General features: G+C 43.5%; 1 protein-coding gene across 1 annotated transcript in view; it reads left to right on the top strand.

Moving 5' to 3' along the window:
- PDIA5 (protein disulfide isomerase family A member 5) overlaps nucleotides 1–27,767 on the top strand; it is a 102,842-nt gene that overhangs the window by 8,088 nt on the left and 66,987 nt on the right. The window contains exons 2-5 of the mRNA XM_075093030.1: nucleotides 3,734–3,860; nucleotides 6,990–7,077; nucleotides 20,901–20,984; nucleotides 21,726–21,771. Coding sequence (XP_074949131.1) covers nucleotides 3,734–3,860; nucleotides 6,990–7,077; nucleotides 20,901–20,984; nucleotides 21,726–21,771 — 345 coding nt within the window. The remainder of the gene's footprint in view (nucleotides 1–3,733; nucleotides 3,861–6,989; nucleotides 7,078–20,900; nucleotides 20,985–21,725; nucleotides 21,772–27,767) is intronic.

Raw genomic sequence — 27,767 nt, 5'->3', positions numbered from 1 at the left:
ACTGTCACGGGGCAGGGGTGGCACAGGTGTTGCATGCGCTGGTCTTAATATGCATTCTACTTTAATGGGTACCAAGGTAGGGAGCTTCTTGAGAAAAATGTTTGGAGTGTTCCTTAGCTTTTCACCAGTGGTTGTAAATAGATTTTTAAAGCTTTAGGATGCTCAAGTGACAGGAGAGTTTAGCTTGTTTCTTATTTATAGAGTTCCATATGTGTGAATGTAGCACTTCCTGACACATATGAAAAGAGGCTTCCTGCCCAGGAGGGACTGTCACCTTTCCTGACCTCTACTTTCTTTAATATGAGCTCATGTCCTCTTGTGCCCTGGATTTAAACAAGAAGTATGTTTGATCGGGCAGTCCCTGGCTGATGAGCTTTCCTGCAAAGACTTCAGCAAAATGTCTGGAGTAAATCTACCCGAGTCATATCTCACAATTAAAGTCGTACAGCACAGTACATGCAAATGAGCCTTGTCTTTGCTGCTGCTTTGCCTGTGGGCTGTGCAGGAATATGGGACTGATTTTCTGTGAAGAAGAGCGTATAACTGCTTCCGTAGGCTTCTCTTTTCCTGTCCTCTTAATTTCATGATGTTGCCAGAACTACTGACTGTTGCCCTGGTGAGGCTGTAGCTGCTGGTACGATCATTGCAACGTTGGCTCTGGAGCAGGGCAAAGCAGCCCTGTGGCTGGGACTGGCAGTGGGTGAAAACAACTGCTCGGCATGGCTTGCCTTCAGTGGAGCTGGTAGCGAAGGCGGCGGTTCTTCAGGAGGTTTGATGATAAACCAGCCTCTCATTTATTCCTGGGTAGGGTCTTCATTAATTTCAGTGGGAGAAAGCTGGAGAGTGTGGAACTACTTAATTCTTATCAGTTTGCAAACACCATGTAGTGCAAATACATACTGGGAGGGGGTGAACTTTTCAGCTCAGCTGATAACCTCCCACTATTGCTGCGGCTGCCTTATATGTGCAGGCAGGGTGTTTCTGTCCAACCTGATGCCTTTGGCTTGGACTTCTTGGGTTTTATAACCAGGAAAGGCTGTAACATTAATCTTAAAGGGAGATGATGATCTATTCAGCAGGCCTGACTGGTGCGCTTGTATGCATGATGCCTTTCCCAGTGTGTTTTGGTCTAAACCATAGGATCAGAGAGAGCTGCTGTAGTAGAAGTGCAGGAAAATGAGTAACGTGTATTGATTTGACACCTGGGGGGGAATTGGGCAAAGTAGCAGTGGATATATGCAATGCGACATGCTTCTCCCTCCAAGTGCCTGCTGTTCCACCAGCACAGCGAATAGCGAGTTTTCTGTTAGAGGCAACACCGACATGGCAGTAGTTTAAGCTGTCACTGTTTCCAGAATCCAATTTTTCAAGAGGTTTATAGCTCTGCCATTATAAGGAAAAAAAAATTAACTGAAATTGGCTAAACAGCCTTTCCATCTAGCAAAGACATGAAATACATGTGCTTCCAAGCTATCGGTAAAACTGTACAGATGCTTTAAACAGAGTTCATAATACCATTTGGTGTCATGTTGAACGTGGCCTTTGTGGCTTTTTTAGTCCAATTCCTTCTTTTTGGCAGCGAGTTCATAGACTAGAATATCCTTGTTTGAGTCGTTTTCTAAAGGAAGAAAGCAACCTGTAGTTTCACTTTTTCCCTGTTGTGTTCAGCCTTAGTCTCAGTAAAGTTTAGGTTTAGCCTTCTATAACTCAAGACATAAGTAATACTTTAAGACAGTTGGATAGTTAAAAAAGTTGAGGTGAAGGAAAAAGTTTTTGAAGAAATACTTAGGATTAAAGAGATCTGCTTGTAAGTCAATGTAATCCCTCCTGTACAGCTTTCGATTGCGATGAGTTTTCAGCAGGAATTTGCATCTCTGTGTCACCCCACTTAGCACAACTATATTTGTCTACTTTGATTGGCAACACCATGTATTTATCTCAGAAAATACAGAAATGATTCACATGCATCAGCCTGAAGTAGGAAGGCTGAGCTCCGGACATCTGGATTTAGAAGAATGCAAGTCTCTTGGTTGAAATAAAGCATCAAGGACATTTAGGCCGAAGGTAGGGGATGACTTGCAAATGTGTTTTTTCCCTTCTCACAGTTAGACCATCTGGTCAGCAGGGCTCGGTGGTGAGAATCCTGCCTGCGGAGTGGGGTAACTTGTTCACTCTAAGCCTGTGCGGCCTATCGTGTTTTTATGTTTTATGTTAAAGGTGTATCTTGTAGTAACTTTAAATTCCTGAACATATCCTGAGGTTGTTTTGAGGACGACCCTCATTTCAGCTCAGCCTCTCTCCTCTACCCTCTGCATCCCAAAACTCCCCTTCCCCTTTCTGCATGTGAAAACTTCTGGCACTTATAAAATATGTTTTGTAGGTGCAGGTTTTGTTTCTGTGCCTCAGTGACTGTGGTGTTTGCAAATAGCTGAATTTGTAATGAAGTGTAGCGCCTGGGGCTGCGTGTTCTGACTTCGATTGGCTTAGTGCCTTGTTTTGAATGCTGCAGTCTGTAATACCCGGGATGCAAGAACAGCCTCTTATTTCTTCGCATCTACCCTGGACACATTTTCCAGCCCAGTTGGAATGAGGCTTGATCAAAATTAGTTCTGTAATTAAGAAAACGTTGGACCTCTTGTGTGTGTTAGGCAAATGAGCTAAAGCTTTTAGCCAAGCAATTAAGTGTTAAGGTTTTACTGTAAGGTGAATGTAAACCAGATAATTTCTCCAGCTAAGCTTCCCATAATCATTCCATTAGTATGAATTCAGTACAGTGCAGAAGGGAGGCAGCATAGTGTGATGGATAAGATTATTATTATTTATTATTATTATTATTATTATAAGATTATTGCAGTACAGATAAGCAGTGAAGGCCCCAGCTGAGGTTATGGTTGTATTTTGATAAGAGTTTTACTTTATCGTAGGATAAAAGACAGACTTTGTTCTGGAGTGGTCATGATTTAAATAGACCAAAAGATGCAACAACAAAAAATATTTCTTTGCATAGGTATAGAACTGAGTTGCAGAGAGATTAAATGCTGTGTCTTCCACGTGGCCAGTGGAAGCCAAACTTGGTCTTGTGGCAAAGGCACTGGTGTGTGTGTGAGGTACGGTATGGCCAGTGGAAAACATAAGCCCTGTTCCACTTTGGAAGGGCGGGTGGGAGAGGGTTGTGGTTAGTGCTGGATTGGGTGCTGGATTACTTGCAAATTCTGTTTTCGTTTCCTTCATCTGCTCTGTGTCAGCGCGGGTTGGTTATTTTAACTTTGTGGCTGTCACTGTCTTCTGTGGAATTTCAAAGTACTCAACTGAGTTTGCAGCGTATTCTGAGATCTAGGGACAAGAGTGCTCTTGAGTGGTAATTTGCTGCTTCTCTTGTTACAGTATATTAAATTTACATAAGAATCTTTATCTGATTATGTGACTAGGGAACAAACTTTTAAAGGGGATGGCTTCTTAACTAAAACGATATTTCTTGATGTTGTGTTTATCTCATCTTTCCACTTCAGGATGCTTGCTGGGAGTGGTATTGGACCAGTTTCAATAAGTCATGTGCATGGTTGCTTTTTTTTTTTTTCCTTTTGCTGATCAAATCAATACAGTAGTTTATTTAAGGCAGTGTGTCTCAAGATTATGGAAAAAGATCAAGGCAATTTTGAAAGCAGTCTGTCTTTGTATTTTGTTTCTCAGCATGGGAGCTGTTACTAACGTTTCTGGCTTTGTGTTTCTGTAGGCATTCTTGCCGGCATTGGTGTACTCGTTGAAGGTGTCTCCCCTCATAGAAAAAATAAGTGACCACAAGGATTTTAAGAAGCTTCTCAGGACACGGAATAATGTACTAGTGCTGTATTCCAAGTCTGGTAAGGGCTTTTTTTTTTTCTTTTGGTGTCACAGCTCTTTGTGCCCAGCAAGGTATGTGCGTTTGAAGATCTGCGTGCACGTCCGGTTACCTGTGCACATGCTCAGATAACTCGGCTCTTTGCCCTTACGTGTTGTCTGTTCAGTGTTGCCTTACGTGACTGCAAGGTGCTTCTACATGACTGCAGGGGCTTCTTCAGTACCGGTGTCCTTGTCCTAACACAGAGGGTACTGATATTTCAAGATTGGAGTTTTCCTAATTTGGTCTTCTAATTGCTTTGCCGCATTGGCAAAAATGTACTTTATTCTGGCTTTGTCTCCAAAACTGGCTGCTCCTAATAGGGATAGCTAGAGCTTTCTGGTGTGTTTATCACAGTAGTTTGCAACTTTCCATTTCCTGGTGACACTGAAAGGCTTAATGAATAGTTATAGTTCTGAAATCAATCCATCTTTGTTTCTGACAGCTTTGGGTGTTCCATGGTTGTCTTTCAACTCTAATTAACAAAATATAAAAATAAAAAAATAGCTGCTTGTGTAAGAGGGAGAAGTGGCTTATTTCACATCATCCCACCTGTCCCTTTAATCTCTTAATGTCTTCTCTCTCATTCAGGCTCTCCTTTATGGCTGCTCACTCTTGCTCTTACCTGTTTGCTCTTCCTTTTACTCTGTTCTGCTCCCGCTGTACCTCTTCTCCTTTGTCGCCTGTTTGTTTTGTTGTGTTGTTTTGTGTGACTCCATGTAAAATGAGGAAGCAATGTTTAAGCTCCATATGCAAGTGCCGAATGCTGTTGTGGATGATCTTCCTTAGTGCTGCGTTGGTTTTGTTTTTGTCGCTGCTGCCTTTTCCTTCCTGCAGGCAAGCAATACAAGATAATGCTTTGTTTCGGGGTTTGGTCCTCCCTTTCTGACCTGTTGCAAAGGTCTTAATTAAGCAAAACGGTGTTGGTGGAGTTGCTCTGGGTTCATAGTGTGGCAAATCAGAGCAGTATGTGGCAACCCAATACCCTTCCTCCCTGCCCCCCCATGGCAGAATTTTGCAGACAAAAATATGCAAGTGCTGGAATAATTACCTTTGCTTCCTAAATATATGCTTATTCTGGAACAGTTAAAATAATATATGTGATTTAATTTTTGTTAAAATATTTATGTTTTGCTATAGTGGGGAACTTTGAGTGCTTGAACTTGGCCAAATGGTTTTGTAGTAACAGGTTCAAAGTGAAAGTCATAAAAGGGTTTCTAACGCTTTTTGATTTTGAAAGGAACACTTTAGATAAAAAAGACATCTGTATTATTCAGCTTTTTAAAGGGAAAATTTTCTTTTTTCGCTTAATATTTTAAGTGGTGATTGCTTTCATTTTTAGCAGCACAACCAGAACACTTCAGCTCTGACACTCATCAAATAAATGTTGCCCTATGGGCATTGTTCAAAAGCCGTGTTGTAGAGATTTCTTTTTTCTGTTTTTGTTATTTAATTGGTTGGTTTTAGCAGCCTAAAAGCATTGCATGCAGAGCTGACTGTGGGATTAATGTTTCTTCCTAGAACAGTGATCCTTGCACAATTAGAAATCTCTTGCCAAACTGTTATACAGAAAGATGGGAGGGGAAAAAAGAGATAGGAATTCAGAGGTGCAATTTAAATCCCAGATGTACATCCCCCAGCTGTGATGAGATGTTGGCCAGCTGATTGTACCGCTGGAACAAAGGCTTTGCTACTCAGCTGAGCAAAACTAGATGAGAATTTCTCTCATGCAGAAAATTCATTGGTTTTAGGAGATGTCCTCATTTATGGGAGACGTTTAGTTCACCCTACCAGCTGGGTATCCTGCCAGGGCTGCTCAACTTACTGAGTCTTCTGGGACAAGTCTGTCTTATCCTGAATGCTTATTTTTTTTAAAGGATGTTTGTCAAACTGTTCCACTGTTAAGTACATGCGAAGAATTCCCCCATGTGTATACATCCCTGCGTTGGAGAGAGGTGGCAGTTGCATGTTATCAGGTGTGGGGGTAGGATAGTTTCTTGAGAGCTAACATGTGTGGGCTGGCGTCTCTGATGGCATCAGGCCCAGGCAAAGGCTGTCGAATACAAAGAAGCCATTTCTGGCTCAGGAGATGGTTGAGATAAAAATTGTGGAGGCTTTAGAGATTATTTGGTGGGGGGCTATCACTACCTGCTGGCTCTACTTGTCTACTCTGACACATTATATAGGCCTTCACTTTCCCAAATGTTGGGAGACAAGATATTGGTGTACAGAGGCATTTGGTCTGACCTAGTATAGCCATTCTTATATTCAATTAGTTGAAGTAGTTGCGGAGCAGCAGCAGTTTAAATAGATCTGGAAGAGGCTCTGGGTTTCTGATTTCTGTTTATTGAGGCAGGAAACGGTTTCTTTTAGATTTTGGGGGGAACTGATACTTGTTTGAACCTCTGTATTTTTCTCTCCCAAGTTTTTGTCCCGTTTTTATTCTGTGCTTAATACAATTTATAAGACTGTTTTGGAATGGAAGTGATTTTCAAAATCTACACGTGGCGCACGGCGTTGTAAAAATCTCAGCTGAGTATTTATAATACAGCCAGTTCTTGGAAGGACCTTTTCTGGGTGCTTTCTGCTAATAGTTTTGAGCTCCTTATGACTGTGGGATTGTGTATCTCCCAGACTTATTGTGAAGATAAGTGTGTTATTTTCTGTGTATGACGGGTAGAATTTAGTTAAGCAGAGCTGCTGAATGACTTGCCCTTACAGCTGGTGAAGGTCCTAAATGCAGTTGCTCTAATTAGCAGGCAGTGGTACAAACTGGTTAATGCCCAGCCACAGGAAGAAGGCGGTGCTGGGATGGAAGCTGGTTTGCAGGAGAGGATACAGTATGGCTACATAGCTGTAGGTCAGGGAGCATGCCTGGACGTATGAATATCAGTGTGTTTGACAGGGCGGAGGGAAGGAGCCACCCAGCTGCAGCTGAAGCCAGCATTTACAGAAAATTTACAGAAAATTTTACTGATCCCTCTCATACTGCTTCCTTCAGATTAGACAAAATGTTCTTCCAGTACTTCAGAACGAAGGACTGCACCTTTGTGTTTTTCTGTGTGGAGTAATAATGTTGTTGTTGTTTTATTATTATTATTTTGTTTTCCAGCTGCTGCTGCGGAAAGCTCACTCAGGTTACTGTCCAGCGTGGCCCAGGAGGTGAAAGGACGAGGTACTATAAGCTGGATAGACTGTGGGTATGTGTCACACTGTTTTTCTCCTTTTTTTTCCCCTCTCCCCTTTTGGCTTTTATTGCTGGCTTAGCTTTTTTGATGGCTCTGAAACTTTTTGCCTGTAACTGAACCCACATCATTCTGTGCAGTTTCTTCATAGCTGTAGGAAGCCTACATCTTGTCCTCTTTTCCTTTGGACCAGCGGTGGGGAATAATTTTTTCCTTATGGTTGTTGTCACTTTTCTGACAGCATGTGTTTCAGCCTGAAGCTGGAGACCCCAGCTAGCATCGCCTTTCATGAGGGGCACGTAGCACGGAAACTCTTGACTGCTCCAGCTTTCCCACAAGCTGGGGATGGAGGAATCCCACCTCAGCTGGAGGGCAAGGCAGTTCTGCTCCGAGAGCAAATGTTGCACGAGCAGTATGGCTGTTTGCTTGGTTTTGAAGCAGCCACCCATTTGTTTTTCTCAGTAAAATGTGCTTTCTTTTAAAGAACTTCCTCTGTGATTTTATAGGTTCATGGCAATTTTTAATGTGAAGGCAGGGAAACTTGTTTTTGTAAGTGGCTGCTTGTGAGGGAAGGAATGAACAGGTGTGTACTTTCTGGTTAGCAGATGTGAAAGCCTCCAGTGTGGTTCTGCTCAATAACATATTGCCTGTGGTTTTAGCTCGTGTATCGTAGTGCCTTTCTGCCTCTGCAGCTTCGAGAGCTTTGCCTGCAGGTGGCAAATGCCCCTTCCTGCACTGCAGAGGAATAGCTTGCTGCCTACCTATGTGTTTGGGTGGATTGCCATGGTATGAAGAAATTGTATGCTGTGGACAAATCTAAGTCAGCTCTGAAAATCATGTGGCTCCCTTAAAACTATACTTTTGAAACCAACCTCCATCCATCAAGCAATGACCCAGAATAAGTCATTGGTAAATCAAAGTTAATGTGCTCTTGTTGTTGGTTAACCTGTCTTGCTCTCCCCCTGCTGCCAGGCAGGTATCTCTCCCATGGAGTCCTCTGCTTCTGCTTTCTGTTTGCATTCTGCTGGGCTCATCCAAACACACAGACACTTTCATCTCTGCCCAACCAATGGGGACAGTGTTCCAACTCATCTGCTGGCAGAAAGCAGGGCTGCTCCTCCGAGGTCAGTGAAGCCTGTACCACTTCCCACCTAGCTGAAAAGCCACCCACCTGAAAAGCCAACAAATAAATTGTGTTGACGCTGACAAGGAGAAGGTTGTGTGGAGATCTGGCATAGCTCTGAAATCCAGTCTCCCTTTCTAATGAAAGCACTGTTAAACATTTTTTGGTTGTCAGTAGTGAGGGCTAGCAAATAGGATACTGGGCTAGGTTCTTGGCTTTAGTTTCTAATTGGCCCTGTTTGTAACTGGGGAGTGGTTGCTACCTTTCGGTGTCTTCTGTTTCCCTTTTGGTTTAGGCTGCCTCTGTGTTGGGGACTTGCTGCTTATCATGTGTCTGTGCACGTGGCACGTGTGTACAACCGCTGGAATGATGAGGCTGTTCATCTGGCTCTTCAAAATGCTGCTATAAGCAATAACCATTACCAGGTTTTATTTTAGTTCTGATTGGGGAAGGAAAGATTCAGTGTTTAGGCCTTCAGTTTCAAATCCAGGGAAGTTTTGGCACTTAGTTCAATCAGTCTCTGCTCCCACGATTTTAAGTGATAGTGATGGGGAGGGAAATGCGTTGTTTGGTTTTGCTGTAAAATAAACTTCAGTTCCTCAAACACTAATATGCTCTCCTTTTCCAAATGTTGTCATCTAAACCAAACTTTGTTGAGGAAGTTACTTGTAAGAAATGTATTTAAAGTCTCTTCAAGGTAATGCTTTAATACATTTCATAGGAAGCGTGGTACTTGCAGTGCCTTTCCTCTGACTATGGTGGGGAAGTATTTAAGGAGCTTCATATATTCATAAAGAACGGTGAGTTATTCCCAGAGAGTGAAGCAGCCAGGTGAAGGTCATGCTGCAAGAGGTTGGGAGACCTGGGAATAGATTTCTAGGTTCCCAAAATTTGCTTTGATGCCAGTAATGTCACAATCAGATTGCCACTTGCCTAGTGACAGGCAGTAGACGGGGTGTTGTAACATGGCAATAGCTGTAACTCTGTCTTTGGGGGTTGAGCAGTCCTTCCTTTCAGATCACTCGTTTGGGGTAATCTGGAAAAAATAGATGATCTGTCCAACTGTAGCTAGCAATTTGTCAGAGGTGACTGTTCTGTCATTCCCTCCTCCAAAGGGATGTCATAACAGAATCTGTGAACTTTTCCTATGGGGCAAGGTGAACTGAAAGATTGGCTTCTGGCAAAAGAGGTCTTAATGTATGCAAACAACTAAATGGTTTGAGCCTGAGCCAGGTTTTGCGGTTGATTTGCTTGTTAAACTTTTAATGCATTTTGAACTCAATCTCACAGTGTTGAGGTAACTTTTAAATATTTTTTTTTTCTGTGAAAGATTGTTTTCCTTTTTTTTTTTTGGGTGTGTATAGAGGTGGCTGCAAACTGCTGTCCACCTCATTGCAGTGATACCGTGAGAGGCTGCCTGTCACTAGTTGCAAAGGGCTAGTTGTAGGGCCTGAACATCTGAGTCCTACCAGAGTTGCTCAAGCTATTTTCCCACTGCAAGTATCCTATGAAGCTTGTTTGCAAGACTTCATGCTGAAACAAACAGCGCACAGATGCAGGGGTATTTACAGCACAGGCTCAATTTGTTTTACAAATATTGACAAGAAATGGCTTGTTTGGCAGCAATATTTAGCAGGGAATTTTGGCTTTGCTCTTCACATCCTGCTGTAGCGGACTTCTTTGCCTTCAGATCCAAGCGTTGGCAAGGCTGGCATACATGCAGAGTTGTGGTTTGTGTCTCTGCTTCCCTGTGGCGATGACGGCAGTCTTTTTCTTTTCTTTTTCTTTATTGGCGGTGTTTTTTTTTTGTTTCTTGTTGTTCCCCTTCTTCCCCTCATTTTCAGGAGAAAGCAAGAACATACTGCTCCACTGATGGAAATCATTATGGATTGCTAAGTCTCAGCAGTATGTTCTGTATTTCATACAGTGGAGGGGAGTGTGCAGGCTTGGCTGGAGGAGGGCTGCCTGAATTGCTGGTTTACATGGAAACCGGGCTTCTTGGCCTCAGCTTTTCTTAGGTCTGTGGTATGAGGCAGAGGTTAGCCTTGAGCTTTCAGTTCCAGGTTGAGTGGTCTCAGGGAGACCAGGGAGGTTAGTTTTTCAGCACAGTGTGGGGAAAATACTTGGTTTCTTGCCGAGACTGTTAGTGTGGAGGAGAAGAGGTTGCCACTTAGTTTGTCACTTTGCGGCAGGATAGCAGAGGTCCCCGGAGTGCCTGGGCTTAGGAGAGGTAAGACTGGGAAGTGCCAGGTGCCTGCCTTCCCTGCGCAGTTAGGCTTGCTTGCGTTAAGTGCCATGCTGGAGCAGGGCCATGGTGAGTGCAAGACACCTGGGGACGCCTGTGCGGGCAGTATTGCAGGTAAGGTTCACAGGAGTTTTCAGTCAGTTTGCACAGCCACGTAGATGGCATCCTGCTAGAGATGACGGGGCAGCACGAGAATTGCTTGCAGCATTGAAGTGGTCACTTTGCTCCTGTGTGCTGGGATAGCATATGTGGCTCTGTACACAATTAAATGTGAAGCTGTTTCCATTGTGGATAACAGACGCACAAATGATGTCACAAAAATGTATTTTATTCTAGTAGCCTTTCCATGTGTTAATTAGGAAGTCCTTGCTGAGACAATTCACGTTGAATGAACAGTGGTATGAGAGACAACAGAATATTGAATTAATAACGCCTGGTGAAATGCAGTCTTCTGCATGATGGCTATTTTTTGTTGCTGTTGGTTTGAATGGAGTGCTCTCTGCTACCTTTTATTTATTTATTTCCTCCCTGTAATACCTGGTGCTTAATTTCTGAAATTGAGGCTAAGTGGTAGCAGGGGTAGGGCACAGCGCTGCAGGTTGGAAAATCTTCAGAGCGTCCCAGAGAGATGGATCAGTCATCTTGCAAGCAAGTATTCTGAGACTCGCGTTCAAGGAGACACCACGTTAATAGGAGCTGAGGGTCCCAGCTTCTGTTCCTGTCTCTGTGAATGATTCACTTCTTGTTTCTTCGTGTTGTTAAAATAAAAAAAGGTGTATCTGTTTTCCAGGCAACTGGGTAAATACTGCCTGACTCATTAGTCAACGTTTATAAAGAGATTGGAAAACTTTGAAAGGAAAAATGCTACAGCAGCATAAATGAGCACTCTTCACTTAATGCATTCTGATGCTATTGGGTTGGGCATGTAAGCAAGCAGAGGACTATTATTGAATTATTTTTAGTATGAGGCTGATAGAAGTTCTGAAAATGGAAGGGCTTCGTAGGGAGTTGAAAGCTTAAGATGTCTGCCAAAAAGAAAGTGTCTTGTCCTCTTGTGCAATCTCAGAGCTTGGATACTGCTAACTGTAACAGCAGGCTGGGGTGCAGAGGAGCTGGTGTGTGCTGCAGAGGTGGATGGGTGGTCTGTGTGTGTGCCCCAGAGCCTCCGCATCCCACGGTCCCTCATAGCAACTCTTGGCAAATCCTTATGGTGGCAAGGAAAAAGGTACAAAGGGATGTGCCTGGGAACACAATGAGGTTAAATTACTGCTTGAGTGAAAGACTTAATTTTTGTTGCTTGTGTTTAAAGCAGACAAAGCTCCAGTCCCAGTCTGTGATGCCCTGAGGTCTGGTTTTGAAAAGTAGTCAATATAAAGTTATCCTCTAGCCTTCCTGAGTAGGTTTTGTGATAGACCATGGGGTGGCCAAGGACTGATGTTAGTTGGAAGACTGTAACTAGTTTGGGTGAAGTGGAAGGGGAAAGAAAGTAAAATGGCTTTGTTGGTGAGAAGAAAATGTGTTTGACAGGTTATAAAATGCATTGTGGTCAGGTGCAGTTTTGAGGAGGTGGCCAAAGAGGTTCAAACTACCTCTTTCCACCTGAATGCGATTTAGTGAATCCTCCCGGGTTTTCCTGTTACTGAATTGTCTAGAGTTTTTTATTGACTATAACTCCTGCCCAATTATGGACTGGTATTTTGAAAAAAGCACCTATTTCTCTTGGCTCTGGGTGATTATTCCCTGCTCAAACTTGCATGGTTCCCTCTACTGTAGGTCCCAAACATAAACAAAGCTGTGTGATTTCCATCTGCTGTCATAGCGTGTGTGCTTGGCTTTAGCACATCAGACTGCTAGGAAGAGGAAATGCCATCTGGTTTAAAATGTCTGACTAATTTTTGGTTGGTTTTAATCCCACATTTCTGCTTTTGTGTGTCATTCTTGTAGTCCCTTTTGTGTGCCCTGTGCGTCATTCCTGTAGTTCCCATCCTCAGTAATTACTCATTATTGTTGGAATCCTGTGATGCTTAACATAAAGGTTAAGACCATAATTTGGCTGGTAAAACAGACCAGTCCAAGCTATGCATCTAAACGTGCTGGTTCAGGAGAGAGCCAAATCTAACGTACTTGTCTTTTTACAGGATCTCCCCCAATTTCCATGTTTATCTGCCTTTTAGATGAAACCTTCCTTCCCAAATTTCGAATTCCCTTATGCTTTGACACAGAAAGGCTTCAGCCATACACACAATCATAAATGAGGTTTTTTTTAATACCTTGAAATAGCAGGGAGGAGTTTCAGAAATAAGGCTGCTGGTACAGATGGCATTAAGTGCCATTTTACTGTTTAGGTTTTACCTTCACTCCTATAAAGCTGATCAGAAGTAGGATTTATTTAAGAGAATAAGTCAACTCCTCTTTCTTCCTTGTAGCTGAATTTTAAAGCTGATGAAAACCTTTGAAATTGCAAATAAAAATGACCAGTTCTAATGGAGAGATTAAAAAAGAAAGGAGTGCTGCTCTTACACGAATGTGACCCCTTCCATCCAAGTAGATTTGCAGTGTCTGGGATTTCTGCCTCTTACTACAGTTGCCTTGAAGGCGAAGGGCAGTGGCAGCATGGGAGTGCATGGCACTTTATTTTAGGTGCCAGCCTCAGGGAGGAAGCAGGGGCTCCATTTGCAGCTAGTCCAGGGGAGGTAAGCCAGGTGTCCACCAGGAACATTTTACAAGTGTAGTTATAGCGACAACATGGTCCTTGTGTGAATGCTGTTTATATGGGCAAACTGTGCATTTGCAGCATAGATTTTCAGTGCTTTCCTCCTGTCTGTGCAGTTAATGCTCATTCACATTAAAGCCCTTTTATTTTCCTGTGAGAGTGACCATGCAGGAAGTGCTATGCCAGTCTGAAAAAAATTCCTTTTTTAAGGAAGCTCTCGGTTCCTAACAGCAGCCCATTTAGTCTCACGTATTGCATTAATTCTCAGTGTGTTTAACCAAAATCCACTGTAGTGCTTGGGTGTATGAGCCTGGGCTCATGTCTGTTTCATCCTAACCATGTGTATTCCATGCGTTTTGCCTAGAATTGCTCATTAACTGTGGATCTTCGACGTCATTGCTTTTCAGACTAAAATGAAAAGTAAGCAAGCTAAGATTTAATGTAAAGTTACCTCCATTTTCCTGCATTCAACACTTCATTTAAAACATACTCTAGCATCTTCTCCAGGCCCACAGTGCAGCCAAAGGTCATGAAAGAGGCACCAAGGGAACAGTATAATGTGCTGCAGTGCCTGTGCGCCCATGGGTGATACATTCAGTACCTGCCTTAGTGAGGATCTTGGTGTGAACTCAGACGTACTCAGAGGCAGTTGTCTTGTGTCCCAGGTTAGAACCGTGTTCCCCTGTACCAGGTTGTGTGAGTTAGAGGAGGTCTGAATGAGTCTGATGAGGAAAGCTGCTGCTTTGCAAAGAGAGTTTGAGTGTTCAGCGCTTCTAGAAGTTCCTGCAAAGCCTTTGGTAGCTCCTGTGAATGTGTTCAGCTTATTTCTGTGCAGGTATGTGGGCTGTGAGTGCCTCTTACTAATTTATATTTCCATGGAAAGTGTCGTTCATTATAACGTCTTGAGTTTCTGCAAGGCTGGAGCTTATAATTTTTTCCCTTAATTGTTTTTGCTTGACGATACCTGTTACCTTTTTGTCTTGGGTTTCTTTCTGCTTTTTGGCTCACTCTTGCTTGCAGTGAGAATTAAGCTCATGGGTTTTAATTTTCGGAAAATACTTCTTTTTAATCTCATTCCTATAGATTCCTGACCTCTCTAATTGATTAATGGGCACAGGGAGTCGTTTATATTGGGTGACGAGTGGTGCTGGGTCTCCACAGCGCATGGATTATTCTGTTTGCATTCCTGGCACGTTCCAGGGGAGCATCTGGAGCAGAAGGCTGTGATTGCCTCGTGGGTCACAGGGAGGCTTTTTGCTGCATTCTAGGGGGGGAAATCAGGCCCTAAATTCAGATGAGACTCTGTCCTGTCAGTCTGCTAATCCTAATCTTTAATTCTTTCCAGCAGCACATTTTCTGGTTTTGGATTTCATGCTCCCTATCCCTTAAAAAATGCAAGCTTTTCAGCTGCTGCATTGTATGAGCGGCTTATTTGTTCTGTGCTATGGAAACCTGTTGCTATTGTTACTTCTTTTGGAAGATAATTTCTATCAGGAACCTAGAATGGTGGCAAAATGTTGCTTTGTTTTCAAAGACAAATCTTGTATTTTAAGCTTCCTGTGCTGATTACTTCTGTGTCCACCTCTCCTGAGGCCTGTTCCTATTTTGGTGTCTGCAGGTTCTTAAACCCCACTCAGGAGCATAGTATCAAGGTGCCTGTCTGCACAGAAAGCTGCATATGGGCTTTCAGTTCAAGTAGATGTAAGCCATTACCATCCAGTGGCTGCTTAGCATAGCCCTTTGGAGAAGTGCTCTTGGAAGCTGAGCTAATGGTTTGGGAACTGATTTTTAAAATTTTTTTTTCCTTCTCTGATTTCAGATCTCTCGAGAGTGATACAGAAAGGTCTGGGATCATTAGAGAATATGAGGAGCCTTACAAATGTGACATACTGTTGGCAGCAGTAGTTGTGGCAGCTGCTACCCTGGGCTGGGAGGGAGGAATAAGGGTGATGGGGAGGCAATGCCCACAGTCTGAGGGAGGCGAGTTTTGCAGGTATCACCATGGTCAGCAAAGTACACGAGCTGCTGCAGTGTAAATGAATCACACACTCCTTGCTGGAGAGTGGGATTGATGACTGCAAGAAGCGTAGTCAAAATCCCATGTTGTCCCCAACAATGGCTAATGAATTGCTTTTTTGATTTTGAAACCTTGGAGGAGCACATCTAACTACAACTGACTGTTAATGACTTCCTCTTTCAGATTAGGTTTGCAAGTGCAAACGTGGTTTTTATTTTTAGGTGGCTTAAGGAAATTTCTGGCACTGACACCCCCTTTTCTGCTTTTTTGGGTCACAAGCTCAATTAGTTGTTTGGCAGGATCTCAACTCCATGCTTTCTCAGGATGTTCATCAGTCTGTCTGGAGAGGGATTTCTATGGAAGGTATCCAGAGGGCATTGCAGAGGCTGTACATTGCCTTGGGAAACCCTGTTTGATAATTCGCTTCTGAGGGCTGGTCTGATATTGCACGTGCACTTCCCCAAAGTTTTCACTGGAGTTCTCTGTACAGTGGTGTTCACCATACCCACCACTGAAATGAAAGCAATTAAACAGAGACAATAATGAGAGAGTGTGCTGGTAACAAGGTGACATCTTTGACTGGTACCTTCCAAAGATTTTTCCACTGTTGGGAGGCAGCCCTGTTTCTTCTCTGCCGTATCACCCTGCTTCAGAGCCAGTTCCTTCTCCTTACCTGCTCAGTCTTGTGCCTTCCAGCTGTTGGGATAGTGACAGTGTTTGTACAGCCACTGATACAGCAGAGCCTCCCCTGCGTTGGGGTCTACAGGCGCAACTGTGATGCAAGGGACTGCTGAAGCATAATTGATGTGGATTGTTGAGGCCTGTTTCAGACTGAGAGATGTACAGATAGAAGAGGTAAAACCTGTTTACAGATTGTGAGCTCTGTGGTTCACGCGTGGTTACGTGATAAGCTGGTAGAGGAGTGAAATGGTTTTTGTGCAGGCAGATTTACTGAGCTGGTTACTTAAATTGGTGCGGTCAGTGTTTTTATTAATTACTTCTCTTGTGCCTGGGTCTAGTCTGCGTTGCAAAGTGTTAGTCGGTGCCAGCACTGTGGCACCAAAGTGGTGTGGCCACACAGCACGTGTACATGCTGCTATTACATTGGCAACTGGAGGCATGAACTTTTTTGGATGGCGTTTTTGTAATTTCCTAAGAGGGGATTTGACAATCATTCCAGATCCTTCCTCCCCGGAGGCTGATGTGGTTGTAGGGCTGTTTTCCATTCTTGATGAGAAGCCAATGGGCAGCATTATATGATAAGGGAAATAATTAGCGAGCTGCAGAAGATCATCTTTGTGCTTGTGAGGGAGAATGGTGCTGAGGATGTTTGGTCTTACCATGCTGCCTTCAGGACCTGCCAGGACAATATTTGAATTCACTCCAAGGAGGGTGTTTTGCACTGCCACCTCCGTGCACTGTTTCTTACTCAGGATCCATCCAGCTTGGGCTTGTTGTTTTTTTTCAGAAATCAATGTGGACTTACTGCAGCTAAACTCCTGGATCTTATTTTGTGTTCCTCTTGTCTAGCTTTGTCCTCTGTTCTTTCTTCTCCAAATTACTTTGACACACTGCTGCAAAAGCCTTTCTCTGGGTTGCTCCTGCCACTGCGGACTGCCATCAGTATCTCTCACTGCTTCATCCTTATGACCACAAGCTGCCAGGCCTGTGGACAGCCCCACACAGGCAGAGCATCCTGTGCCTCTCCTGAGGAGTGAGTGCCTGTGGCACATCTGCTTCAGGTGCTGGCTTCACTGGTGGTCAGCCAAAGGAGGTCAGATCTCCTTCACAAGCCCCTCGTCCTCCTCCTGCCCCAGTAACAGCTGGCTGCCAGTGCAAATTCATGCATGCTAAAGCTGACAGGGGACCCCAGGGGTTTGCAGGGAGTGCTCTGGTCGGGCATCCTGCCAGCTCCATCACAACCCCAAATGACAGAAGTGTTTACGAGTAGAGGAGATGGGGATGTAGATGGAAAGGGATAAAGTATTCATGTGATGCATGCTGTCTTTGCTGTTATTTAGACTTCTTGCTGAGTTAGGTCAACTTGGATCTTTCATTTTTATCATTCTTTTTAACAAGCTGCCATGTGTCTTCACTTCTCCAGTAAAGGAGTGTTTTGGAGCCCCAGTCTGATTTTGTGGAAAGGGGGAGCCTGGGGAAACGTGCCTGTGGGAGTGGAAGGAAGCTGTGCCATTGTGCCACTGAAGGTTTGACCTTATTACTACATAGCTGCTGGTTAGGGTCTTTGTGGTATTGCAGATTGGTTGGTGTATTGGGTGATTTTCCACGGAAATAAAGCTGGATGATTTGTAGGACTGCCTGCAGGCAAAGCTGGGGGTCCCTTCAGTAGTAGAACAGCAGGGACCTGAGGGGGTTCAAAGTGCTCTGGACAGAAACGGCACGAGGCAGCCAAGGATGGCTGCTGGGGCACATTACTGACCTCATCCTTGGGCCAGTATTTCCTGAGCCTGGTGTCCTTGTCTGGAGTGTCTTGGCCTGGGTGGTAGAATACTGATTTTGGGGGTGGTTTCAGCTTTTTAGGTCTTGGTTTTCTGTTGGGGATTTTTTCCTTCTTTTTTTTTTCTTCTTTTAGTCTTTATAACAAACTCTTACACTGCCTCTTCAAGTAGTATAATTAAATTGTAAGAACTGGAGTCCTAATTAGCCTCTCCTGTGTGTGAGTTGAGGAGCTCACCTTCAGAGAGAGGGTGTTGGCTGAGATCCAAGAGGCAAATCTCAGAGCAGAGACTGCATCTGTGTTGATATTTACTCTTATTAAGGATAACGGTCATTATTAGATGATATCGGAGCAGGTTGCTCTTTGCAGGTTATTTTTGTCTGGCTGTAAGTGAATGCAGAAGGAAAAGCCAAATGGGTCCATCTCTGCCATTTCTTTAGATCTCCTTTTTTTTTTTTTCCCCCCAAAGAATCGTATAGCATCTGAGTTGGTGGGTCTGGCGTGTGTGAAAATCTGCACTGATGCATGAAAAAATTACTGATACATATTTAGACACTTCCTATTCTGGGAATTTGCTCCTTTTCCATCCCTTGCATCAGTGCAAATAGCTTGCATAAACAGACTAAACTCCCAATGCAGTGGTGCAGAGAATCTGTCCACTGAATGGAAAGAGACATATTGGAACAAGCTGCTGCTTTCTTTCCTGTGATAATGGACGTGCATTCAGGCAGCTATGTGAATCTCTATGAATGGAGCAATCCTGAAAGCATGGCAGGCTTAGATCCTGTTTCCTTCAAATGAAAGCTGTTCTTATCTGTCTTGTTTTCAACAGAAACTCACGCAAACAGAAAATGAATTGGTAGGAGTTGGAGTGTTAGGAGTTGCTAGCTGCTTGCTCACAGGTACCTCTCAGTGGCGATGTTTTTGTAGCCTTTTTCAACTCTGAACCTTGCAGAACTTATCTGAGTGTCCAATCTATAAATGACACATAAGGAAAAATTACACTTTTTCTCCCCCCATATGGTTGGAGTTGCACCAAATTGGTGGCAGAACTAGCAACAGAATTGTCTTGATACCTGTTTTGGTCCTCTGCTGGTGCCAGAACAATTGTCTGTACATCTCAGGGTTTGACAGACCCTGTTGCAGGAGATAGGTTTCAGCATTATACCTGTTCTGTCAAGCACCTAACATTTGCCTTGGCAAGGCTGAGATGTCCACAAATATATGTACGTCCTAGAAACATTTGGGAGTGCCTAGAAGAGTTTTTACAAATGCTGGCTGTGGTGCAGGCTGACTTCAGTTAACTGTCTGGCAGTCAGCTCCAGCAGGGCCACAAGGGCTTCTCTGTGCCTCTAGATCTGTCTGCAGTAAGATGGGAGGATGATCTGAAGCTGGTGCCTCTTCCTGAGATTCCCTGACCTTCAGATCACTTAGGTTTAGCCTGTGGGACCACTGGAGGACTGCAGGTGAGATATGACAGGATGTTTCTGGCCCTGGGTTTGATGTTGCTGCTGACTTTCTGAACAAACTCCACGTGGCAAAGTAGCTTTTGGCAAAACTCCAAATCCAGGCTATTTGTTTCATAATCTAGTTTTGTTAAAAGGAGAGACGGTCACGTTAGTCAATGAACAGATGACATGTTTTAGCTCCACCTTCCACTGCAGTCTGGGGAAAACAAAGATGCAGCAGACAACAGGAAAATAACTGTTTTCTCAGGCTCAGATCTCCAGCCTCCTGGAGAATCAAAGAAAGTGTTTACGGGTTACAATAACTACTTTGGCTGTGATCTGAAAACGCAGAACTGACATGACTTCAGTAAGACTCGTAAGATAAACATGCTTCTATACAGTTGGGGTTACAACTGCCCATTCCTGTGGAGGTAGTTTCATGCTTTGTTAGTTCCTTAAAATGCTCATTTCTGTCTTCAGTGTAATATTCTGATTTTGATTCATGTGTCCCTAGCACCCCGCTCCTTTATGCTGTCTATGATAAGCATTTGAGAAGTTTCTGCAAAGGTGCGCTCTCATCTGCAGCGCACTGCAAACTTATTGTTTGTTGTTCCTCACATTAGCAGAAAGGCAGCTGGAGAATGTTGGGAGAATTAGCACCAGTGCTGGCAGCAGCACTTAATTTGGTGAGGCTCTCACAACCCTTGCATCTCGGTGTCTCTAATCAGTTTAAGCTTGATGGGTTTTCAGTGTTTTCATTTTCTAAATTGATTTATCTGTTGAAAAGGTACAAGTTGTCCTCTGCTGGGAACAAGTTTCCAAGCTTTTTAATCTTGTTGTTTGTCAATGCAAAGAATAGTCTTGTCAATGTGAATCATCCTCTTTTCTTTGTATTTACACTGCTTCACTCATCTCCCCAGGTCTTTGACTGACTTCATATTCGCTTCAGCTTGAAGTATCCTTATAGCTTCATACCTACATTGTTCAGGACAGCTGTTATTTAGGCCATGAAGACCCTCTACTGCCCACCTAAGCAAATGTAAATGCAGTTTTCTCCCATGACCCTTCTCTGTTCTTCAACTTGGCCTACTCTGGTGCTGGAAGCAATTAATTCTTGTTCAGTTGCAAAACCACCTCCAGCAGGTCTGTCAGCTAATACAGGCCTCCTTCTTCAGGAGCTGTGGCAGATAGTTTTTAGCTCCACTTGCCACATGTGGCTCCAGGCCACATCCCTCATACCTAGAGTGAATCGGGTTGCTGGTCTTGGGGGTCCAAAATTTTAATTGCTTTTTGTTTTCTGCAGGACCTTTTTAAGGCTAGCCACTTGTGATCTGGGCTTGGAGATACCACGAAGATGTTTATTTTTGATTTTGAATTATCTTCTACCAGATATAAAAGCTGACCTGCTCTTTCTTTTTGAATCTTTTCATAAACAGTTCTCTTTGACCACCACCCTAACAGTAGCACGGTCTTCTTGAAAACTTGAGTTCCTAAATTGTATGTTAATCCTATGGACAGAAGGTCTGCTGAGGTACTTGAACATGCTAGAATGGGCTGCTTTTCTACTGGTTAGGGCCTGGCTTTGGAATGTGGTTTTAACACAGTGTGTTGTGTAACACAGTGACACTGTGTTCTGACCAAGCAAATGGAGAAATTAAATTGGCTAATGCAGCTTTCCACAGTGCTTGTCCCACAAACTTAACTGAACAGCCTCCAAATTCCTGTTAGTTGCAACTAATTGGTGATGAGGAAGCACAGCAATGAGTGTTCAGAACAGAATGCATTTGATTTCCTTTCTTGTAACCATTTTTCTTCCAATATGTGTTTTTTGCAGTGATACTGAAAGCCGAAAATTATGCAAGAAGATGAAGGTAGATCCTAATTCAAAGGACAAAGGAGTGGAATTACTCCATTATAAGTGAGTGCTGGGCTGGGATTTGTAGTTCCTAATTGTTGATGCCCCTGTTAGGACCGTTTGTTCTCCTTGCAGCTCCATACTGCTGCAGCATAAAGACTTTTTTTTATCCTTTGACATGCAAAATTGATTGCCGTTTCTTCAGTTTGCAAGCATGTGTTGTGAGAGAAGTTGAGATAAATTTATTCTGCTGTTGAATAGAGTACATTAAAAGCACGAGCAGGGCCTGGGAGAGGTGCCCAATGGACTAAAACTACCCAATGCACAGGGCTGATGCCGGCGATTTGAGCTGTCTTACTCTCTCCGTCATACGCCCGCTGGCATGTGCTGTGGGCAAGGCGCTTCACCACGGTGTGCTTGCTTTTCTGATTTGAGATAGTACTTCATAGAGTAAGTGGAGAAAGGCAAGTGTAGTGAGACAGCAAGAGATTTTCTTCCTGGAAATAATAGGAGTGGGAGTACTGTTAAGTGTAAGAGACACTGAGCAGCTGCATCTCCATATCCAAAGATCATGCCTTAGTAAGTGTTCTGGTTAGTGTCAGGGAGCAAATTATTTACTAGAAACCTGTTTGCTTTACACTGTTTTGCACCTTTCCTTTTTCCTTACTCTTTTTTCCCTTTCCTTAAATCACTGTACTGTAAATTCTACTTAGTTCTGGTTATTGAGAAGTGAGGGAGAGCAGCTGTATGAATTCCACCAACGTTACTGTAAGTTAACACTATTCCCCACTCCTTGTTCAACAGGGACGGTGCATTTCATACTGAATATAACAGAGCGGTCACACTGAAGGTAAATTTAAATATTTGATTATTATTCTTTTGGTTTTGCTAGATATGGGGGAGACATTTGTGGATTAAAACCAGCTGTTGGTACTTTTTCATGCTGAAGGCATGAAAGGGAGGGGGTTAATCTTCATAAGCAACTGTCAGAATGACCTAAAGGTGTTTGTATGTGTACATGTCTACCAACCACAGATCCAGGAAAATTGTGTATTATTAAAAAGATTGAACCCATGTTGAACTGCAGTGTAAGTTGTAAGTTAACTTGCAGGCTGGTAACAAATAGGGATTTTATTGTTGTGTTTACAAGGTGCTATTAATGGCAGTATAACTAAAATTGTTAGTTGATACTGCATTTTGAAAAGGAGTTTTCTGAGGTTTCTAGGTTGTGTGTTTATAAACTTTAAAGAGAGATCAGTGGCCTTATCTTTTATCAGATTATGGAGCCGCTGTTCCTGTGGATGTGCCCTGAGTGCAGCAGGGATAAAACAACCTTCCTTCTGCAAACCTTGACACAAAGCAGCAGAAAGCAATGTTCTGTGAGGGCAATGGAAGGAAGATATGAAATGTGAAACGAATGTGTAGATCTTGATGATTGTGGAAATGGTACTCAGTGCAATAAGCAGGCCGAAATTGTGCAGCCTTCCTCTGCGAAGGTCTGGTGAAGCACTGGGAGTATCCTCATGTGAAGCAGCTCTGTGATGACTTGGCTTCCAGAAATGACTTCTGTTCAGCTCTGATGCCTGGTTCCCATTTCTTTTTCTCCTCCAGCAAACCCAGCTCTGCACTGTCGTTGGTCTTGTGAGGGCTTGATGACACCACCTCAGGCTGACATTGTTACATTCACTTCCCCTTTTTAGCTTGCTCAGGGGTTTGGCACGGGATGGAGGGAAAGCCTGTGGGAGATGCTACATGAACTCAAGTCTGTCAGAGTGGCTGTTTCTAAGCACACTCACTCTTGATCTTCCTTTTACAGTCAAGAGTTGTGGGGTAGCTGAGGGGGGCGGGGACTGACTTGGAAGCGTGCCCTGACTTGAATCATCCATTCAGCCTGCACTTGGGGTTGTCATGCAGGATTCACCTGAGGTGGGGAGAGTAGGACCGTGTATCTTCCCATCTCCTGCAGTAGAAATCTTGCTTGGCACTGGGAAGGGCCATGTTAGATACCCAGCCTAGTCAGCAAGTGCCCAAGACTCCTTCTGTACTTAGTGAGGAAATGCACCTGGTGAATTTTTCTCCCTTTTGGTGGGTAGCAGGGTGAGGGAGACTTGGTAGTAGCCTGAATTTGGGTGGTTTGAACAGTGCATGAAATGTCTTTCCTGCCCTCCATAAAGTACTGCAACCAGGAACTAGTGCTGTGACTCTTCCTTACAGATTGGATCAACTGGAAAGTGCTTGCAGAGCTTCAGGGAGTGTAGGGCTGAGAGGCAATCATAGCACAACAGGAACCGTACCATTTTTCCTTCAGTTGCAGCTTTGTGATGAGCATTTCCCCCTTCCCTCTTGCTCTGCCTGCTGGGGAGAAGGACAGGGATATGTGATTCCAGTGCAGGTGGAAGAGAGGTTTTGAAGCTGCTCCTCTCCAGGAGCTCTAGTCTTTCTTAATTTAACTGCCCATGTGAAATCAGCTGCTAATGATTTACAGGTTGGACAGTGCATCAGAGCTGCGCAATGGTCAAATACCTCAGCTGAGTGTTTACTTGTTCTGCTGCTTGCAGCTGCCTGAATATTTTCTGTATTTCTCCCTCCCTGTTTTCTTCTATTGAGGCAGTGACCTTTCTTTGTCTCAGTCAGCTGTGTTTGTCAGGAATCTCCCAGTACATTACAAACGGCAAACAGCAGAGCAACACAATTACACAGAGTGTCATACCCATTTTACAGACAGGGGGACACAACTGAAGAACAGGGAGATTAAAGGATTTGTTTCACATCATTCAGCAAGCTTGTGGCAATAAAACTCAGATCTTCTTTCCAGGCATCCAGTAGATATATTAATGTATGTATGACATGTTGGAGAATGATGGACACAGCTCTGAAGGAGTGTAAAAAGATTCTTCTGAAGTAATTAGCAATTTCATAGATGTGGCTGATCCAGCTGATAGTGTACTTGGATTTTTTAAGAAAAGCTTTTAATTTCTTAAGCTAAATCCATATGTAAATAGCAGAGATGCCCTTGTGGGTTTACTGTTAGAAAAACGAGGAATAAAGGATAGCTCAGTGTGCACAGTGGGGGGAAGTTAGCAGTCAGAACCTCCTGCTGCTGAGACCTGTGTTAGGATCTGAGCTGTTTGGGGTATCTGATAAAGAGAGGTGAACTGCAAAATAACAAAGTTTGGTGATGCAAAATTATTAGGAGTAAGTCTAAAAACATGTTTCCAACTCCTTGCAGAAGGGTTTAGGTTCTTACAATATGAAGTGGCTTGTCAATATGAAAGCTGGAACTTTAGAGGTAATGAACATGGGAGGAAAGGAAAGGACACAGCTCCAACTATGCTGGAGTAACGCAGGCTGTTGTAATGGGGTGTGAATTACCAGTCAGGACAGCAGTTGGCTTGAAAATATTGGTCCTGTGCTTAACAGTATTTAAAAGTCAGAGGAACAGAGAATGGAAGAAGAAACACTATTGCACTACCTGAGTGCATTTGGTTCCTTCATCTTGTGCCTTGTATGTGACTCTGGCTGCCCCATCGAGTGGAGGGTGTAGAAGTATCGCAGAAGGGCAGTGAGGATGAGCAGAGGCACAGATGGCTTGAATAGTTATGTGGAGGCTCTTGGGCTTGGAAAAAAGGACAACTGGAGGAGGTTACAATAGATATTTGTATAACTGTGAGTAGCTTGAAAAAGGAAATTAATACTTTTTTTCCCCCTCCCCCCTACAAATAGTGGTGTTTTGGGGAGGCTGATTTGAAATAACTGCAATGTTTTAAAAAAAAAAAAGGTGTGGAACTCATAGCTACATGTTATGAAAACCAAGAATTTAAGTCTTAAAAACAGGTTTAGGTAGTTGTAAAGGATAGATCCATTGATAGCAAGCACAGGGGTCCAAATACAATAGCTGGCGCAGAGTCCATAAACTTAATTAGTTGTTGCCAGAAATTGGGAGCATATACTAGTGTATGCTATGTAAGAATGGTACTAGTGTAGTTTTTTCCCCAAGTATCTGTAGTCAGCTGCTTTTAGAGACCTAAGCTTAGATCAGTCTGTGATCTTAACTGGTATCTGTTCATATGTTGCTTTAGCCCCACCATGTCCTAATCCTCAACAGTGCCATAAGGCTGGTATCCAGGCTGTGTTTATTACACGATGAAGCCTTTTCTGGAGGATGAAGTACAGGGAGAGTTTTATTCTCCTTCTGAAATGGAGAAAACTCATTAAAGTACAAATCTTCTCAGCACTAGCGAAGGGAATAGACTAACTCAATAAATTGGTCCTGCTCCAAACTCTGAATCCTTTTCTAGTTTGCTGTTGTAAGGGTATGTGTGTGAAATCAAGGGAAGTCTCTTTATTAGCATCCCTACTGCATTTTGCTTCAAAGGAGTGAAAAGTAGAGGGATGTGTTTATGTATATTTTTTTTTCAGGTTAAAACCTAGCTCCATATATGATAGCCAGCTGTTGTGCTGATAAAACTTGCTTGCTTATAGCAACAGAGGATGAATGAAGCCATACGCTGTAATCTGTGGACTTGATGTTCAAAGCTGTCACAGGGGTTTGGGCAGTGGGTTAGAGCCCAGCATGGCTCTGTTGGTGCCACAGGGTAAAAGTGAGTCCTGACAGTGTCGTGGCAGGACAGGAGAGGACTGTAGCTGATTCTTCAAGGTGGGAGTTGCTGTGGCCTGGACCTTGTTCTGTTCTCTAACCCAGCAACCACAGGACTGCTGCTTTTCTGTGATTAGACAGTGCTGTGGTTTGTTTTGGGGGGGTTCATTCCTGTTTAAAAGCACACAGGCCGTTGTCTTCACTGCATGGAGTGAGTGAGTCTTCACTGCATGAGTGCAAGGCAACGTACCGCCTGCTCCTGCCAGAAGACATTACATATCTAATTTTTTCTGTCTTGGCTGAGAGGGAGAGGCTGGATGAATTAAATCTCTTTAATCCCCCATACTCTAACCACATCTGTTTCTACATGGCTGAACTTGGCACACAGGAATTCTTGAAACTAGCAGAGTCAATCACACTCATTAGCCGTTTAAAATGTTGACCCCTCTCTCCTCCCCCTCAGTGCATAGCCGAGGTCTGTGCAGACTGAGAGCGAGCAGAACCTCATGTAGCTTTCCTAAATGTAGATGATCTCCCCTGTTTTGTCCTCTTCTCTCCTTTCCCTATATATTATTAAGTTGTCTTAGGGCATCATCTGCGATGTTAATACCTCTAGTTTTAGAGCTTTTTACAACTGTGACTCCATTATAAATTACTTGATTTTATTTTTTTTCCCTAGCTAGCTCCTTTCTCTGCTAATGCCATCTTAAAACAAATTTCTTCTTGAAATATTTGTGGTCCCAACACTACTACCTCACCCCTTGGGTCTTCTTAATGTGTACATCAAGTGCTTTGTTTGCCGTCTAGTGACTAATATATGCTGCCTCTTGTGATAAGACGAATCTCTTCAATATTAGCTGTGCAAGCAGACAAACATAAATGAAATAAATGGATCCTGCCATAAGCTCTGAATCCTCCCAAGTCTTGCAGTACCAACTGAGATGCAGGAAAATGAGCTGAACTCCACTATCTGTTGATAAGGTGTTGGGATGTTACACCAGAGCAGCCCTATCCAAGGGCAGAGAAGTCTCACAAGTGAGACTGTTTCAGCAGCATGTGTCACCAGGAGTGCTGCTAACCTGCTCTTGAGAGGTGGAGTACAAACCTGGCCTTTGAGATGCATGCTTATGGTGTATGTTAGTATATACTCAGCTCTGCTCTCCAGTCATGAGCTGCTTTGGCAAAGCATCCCATGGGCTGAAAAAGGCTTTAATGAAGCTTTTCTTTGCTCCACCTCCAGGTAAGTTCACTTGGTGTTGTTGCGGCATCATCCACTCATTCCTGCAATGAAGGAGCCTCCTCAGGGACCTCACTATGTTACTGGTGTGGCAGAGATCCTCTTTGAGAGTGGACGTGTACCCACAAGCAATGCCACGGAGAAAAAACCAGGGTCAATCTGAGTGGTGAATGGATACAGAAAACCAAGTATTATGTTTCCTAGAGCACAGGCATCCGAGGATAACAGTGATCAAGCCTGTGCTTCCATGTACGGCTGGAAACTAGGGGCAGTGCGACTCTGCTGGAATTCATGGAGTGTGTCTCATTGACTTTAGAGGGCTGGAGTTTCCATCAGGCTCAGGCTGAAATCAGAATCAGCAGAGAGTATTTCCTTGTCATAAAGAGAATATCTGTGGTCTGCTGAAGTGGATTGTTGGTTGCATGTCAATTGGGTAAAGCAGTTATAAAGTATGCATGTTATATGCGTAGCCTCAGCTTATTGAATATGGGAGCTGCAGAACTGTAGGGTCTCTTATTTCCAACTTCTCTTGTCGTGTTTGCCTCTAACTCTCCTTCTTAAAAATCTATTGAATGCAGTTTCTGGGTGCATGGGTCATAGTTCCTAATCCCATTCCTTTGACCAAATAAGCAGTTTGATCTTCAAGTGTGGAGGTCATTGCATTTGCTCACAGCGAGTGTCAGTGTGCCCTCCAACTAGTCCTATTGGATTAAAAAGTTACTCAGATATAGTGAAGGGCATGGGAACCTGACCTCTACATAAAGAGAAATCTTTCCTGCTAAGCCAGGGAGTAGCTGTGGAAGTATTGCAGATCTAGACCATTGAAAGAGCTCTCTGAAGGATCCTTGAAGCTACTGTCTGTGTGCTGGTCTACTTTCACATCGTTTTCCCCAGTTTTATAGTGGAAATGGGAACTGGTAAGCTGGGATACTGGTTATGAGGAAGGTACACACCAGTGTATCACTTGGTTCTGCGACAGATTTGTGTTCATCTGCATTAGAGCAGATGAGTA

The sequence above is a fragment of the Phalacrocorax aristotelis genome, chromosome 5 (genome assembly GCF_949628215.1).
Source record: "Phalacrocorax aristotelis chromosome 5, bGulAri2.1, whole genome shotgun sequence".
In the NCBI taxonomy this organism is placed as follows: Eukaryota; Metazoa; Chordata; class Aves; order Suliformes; family Phalacrocoracidae; genus Phalacrocorax; species Phalacrocorax aristotelis.
This window is presented reverse-complemented; position numbering and strand designations above follow the sequence as displayed.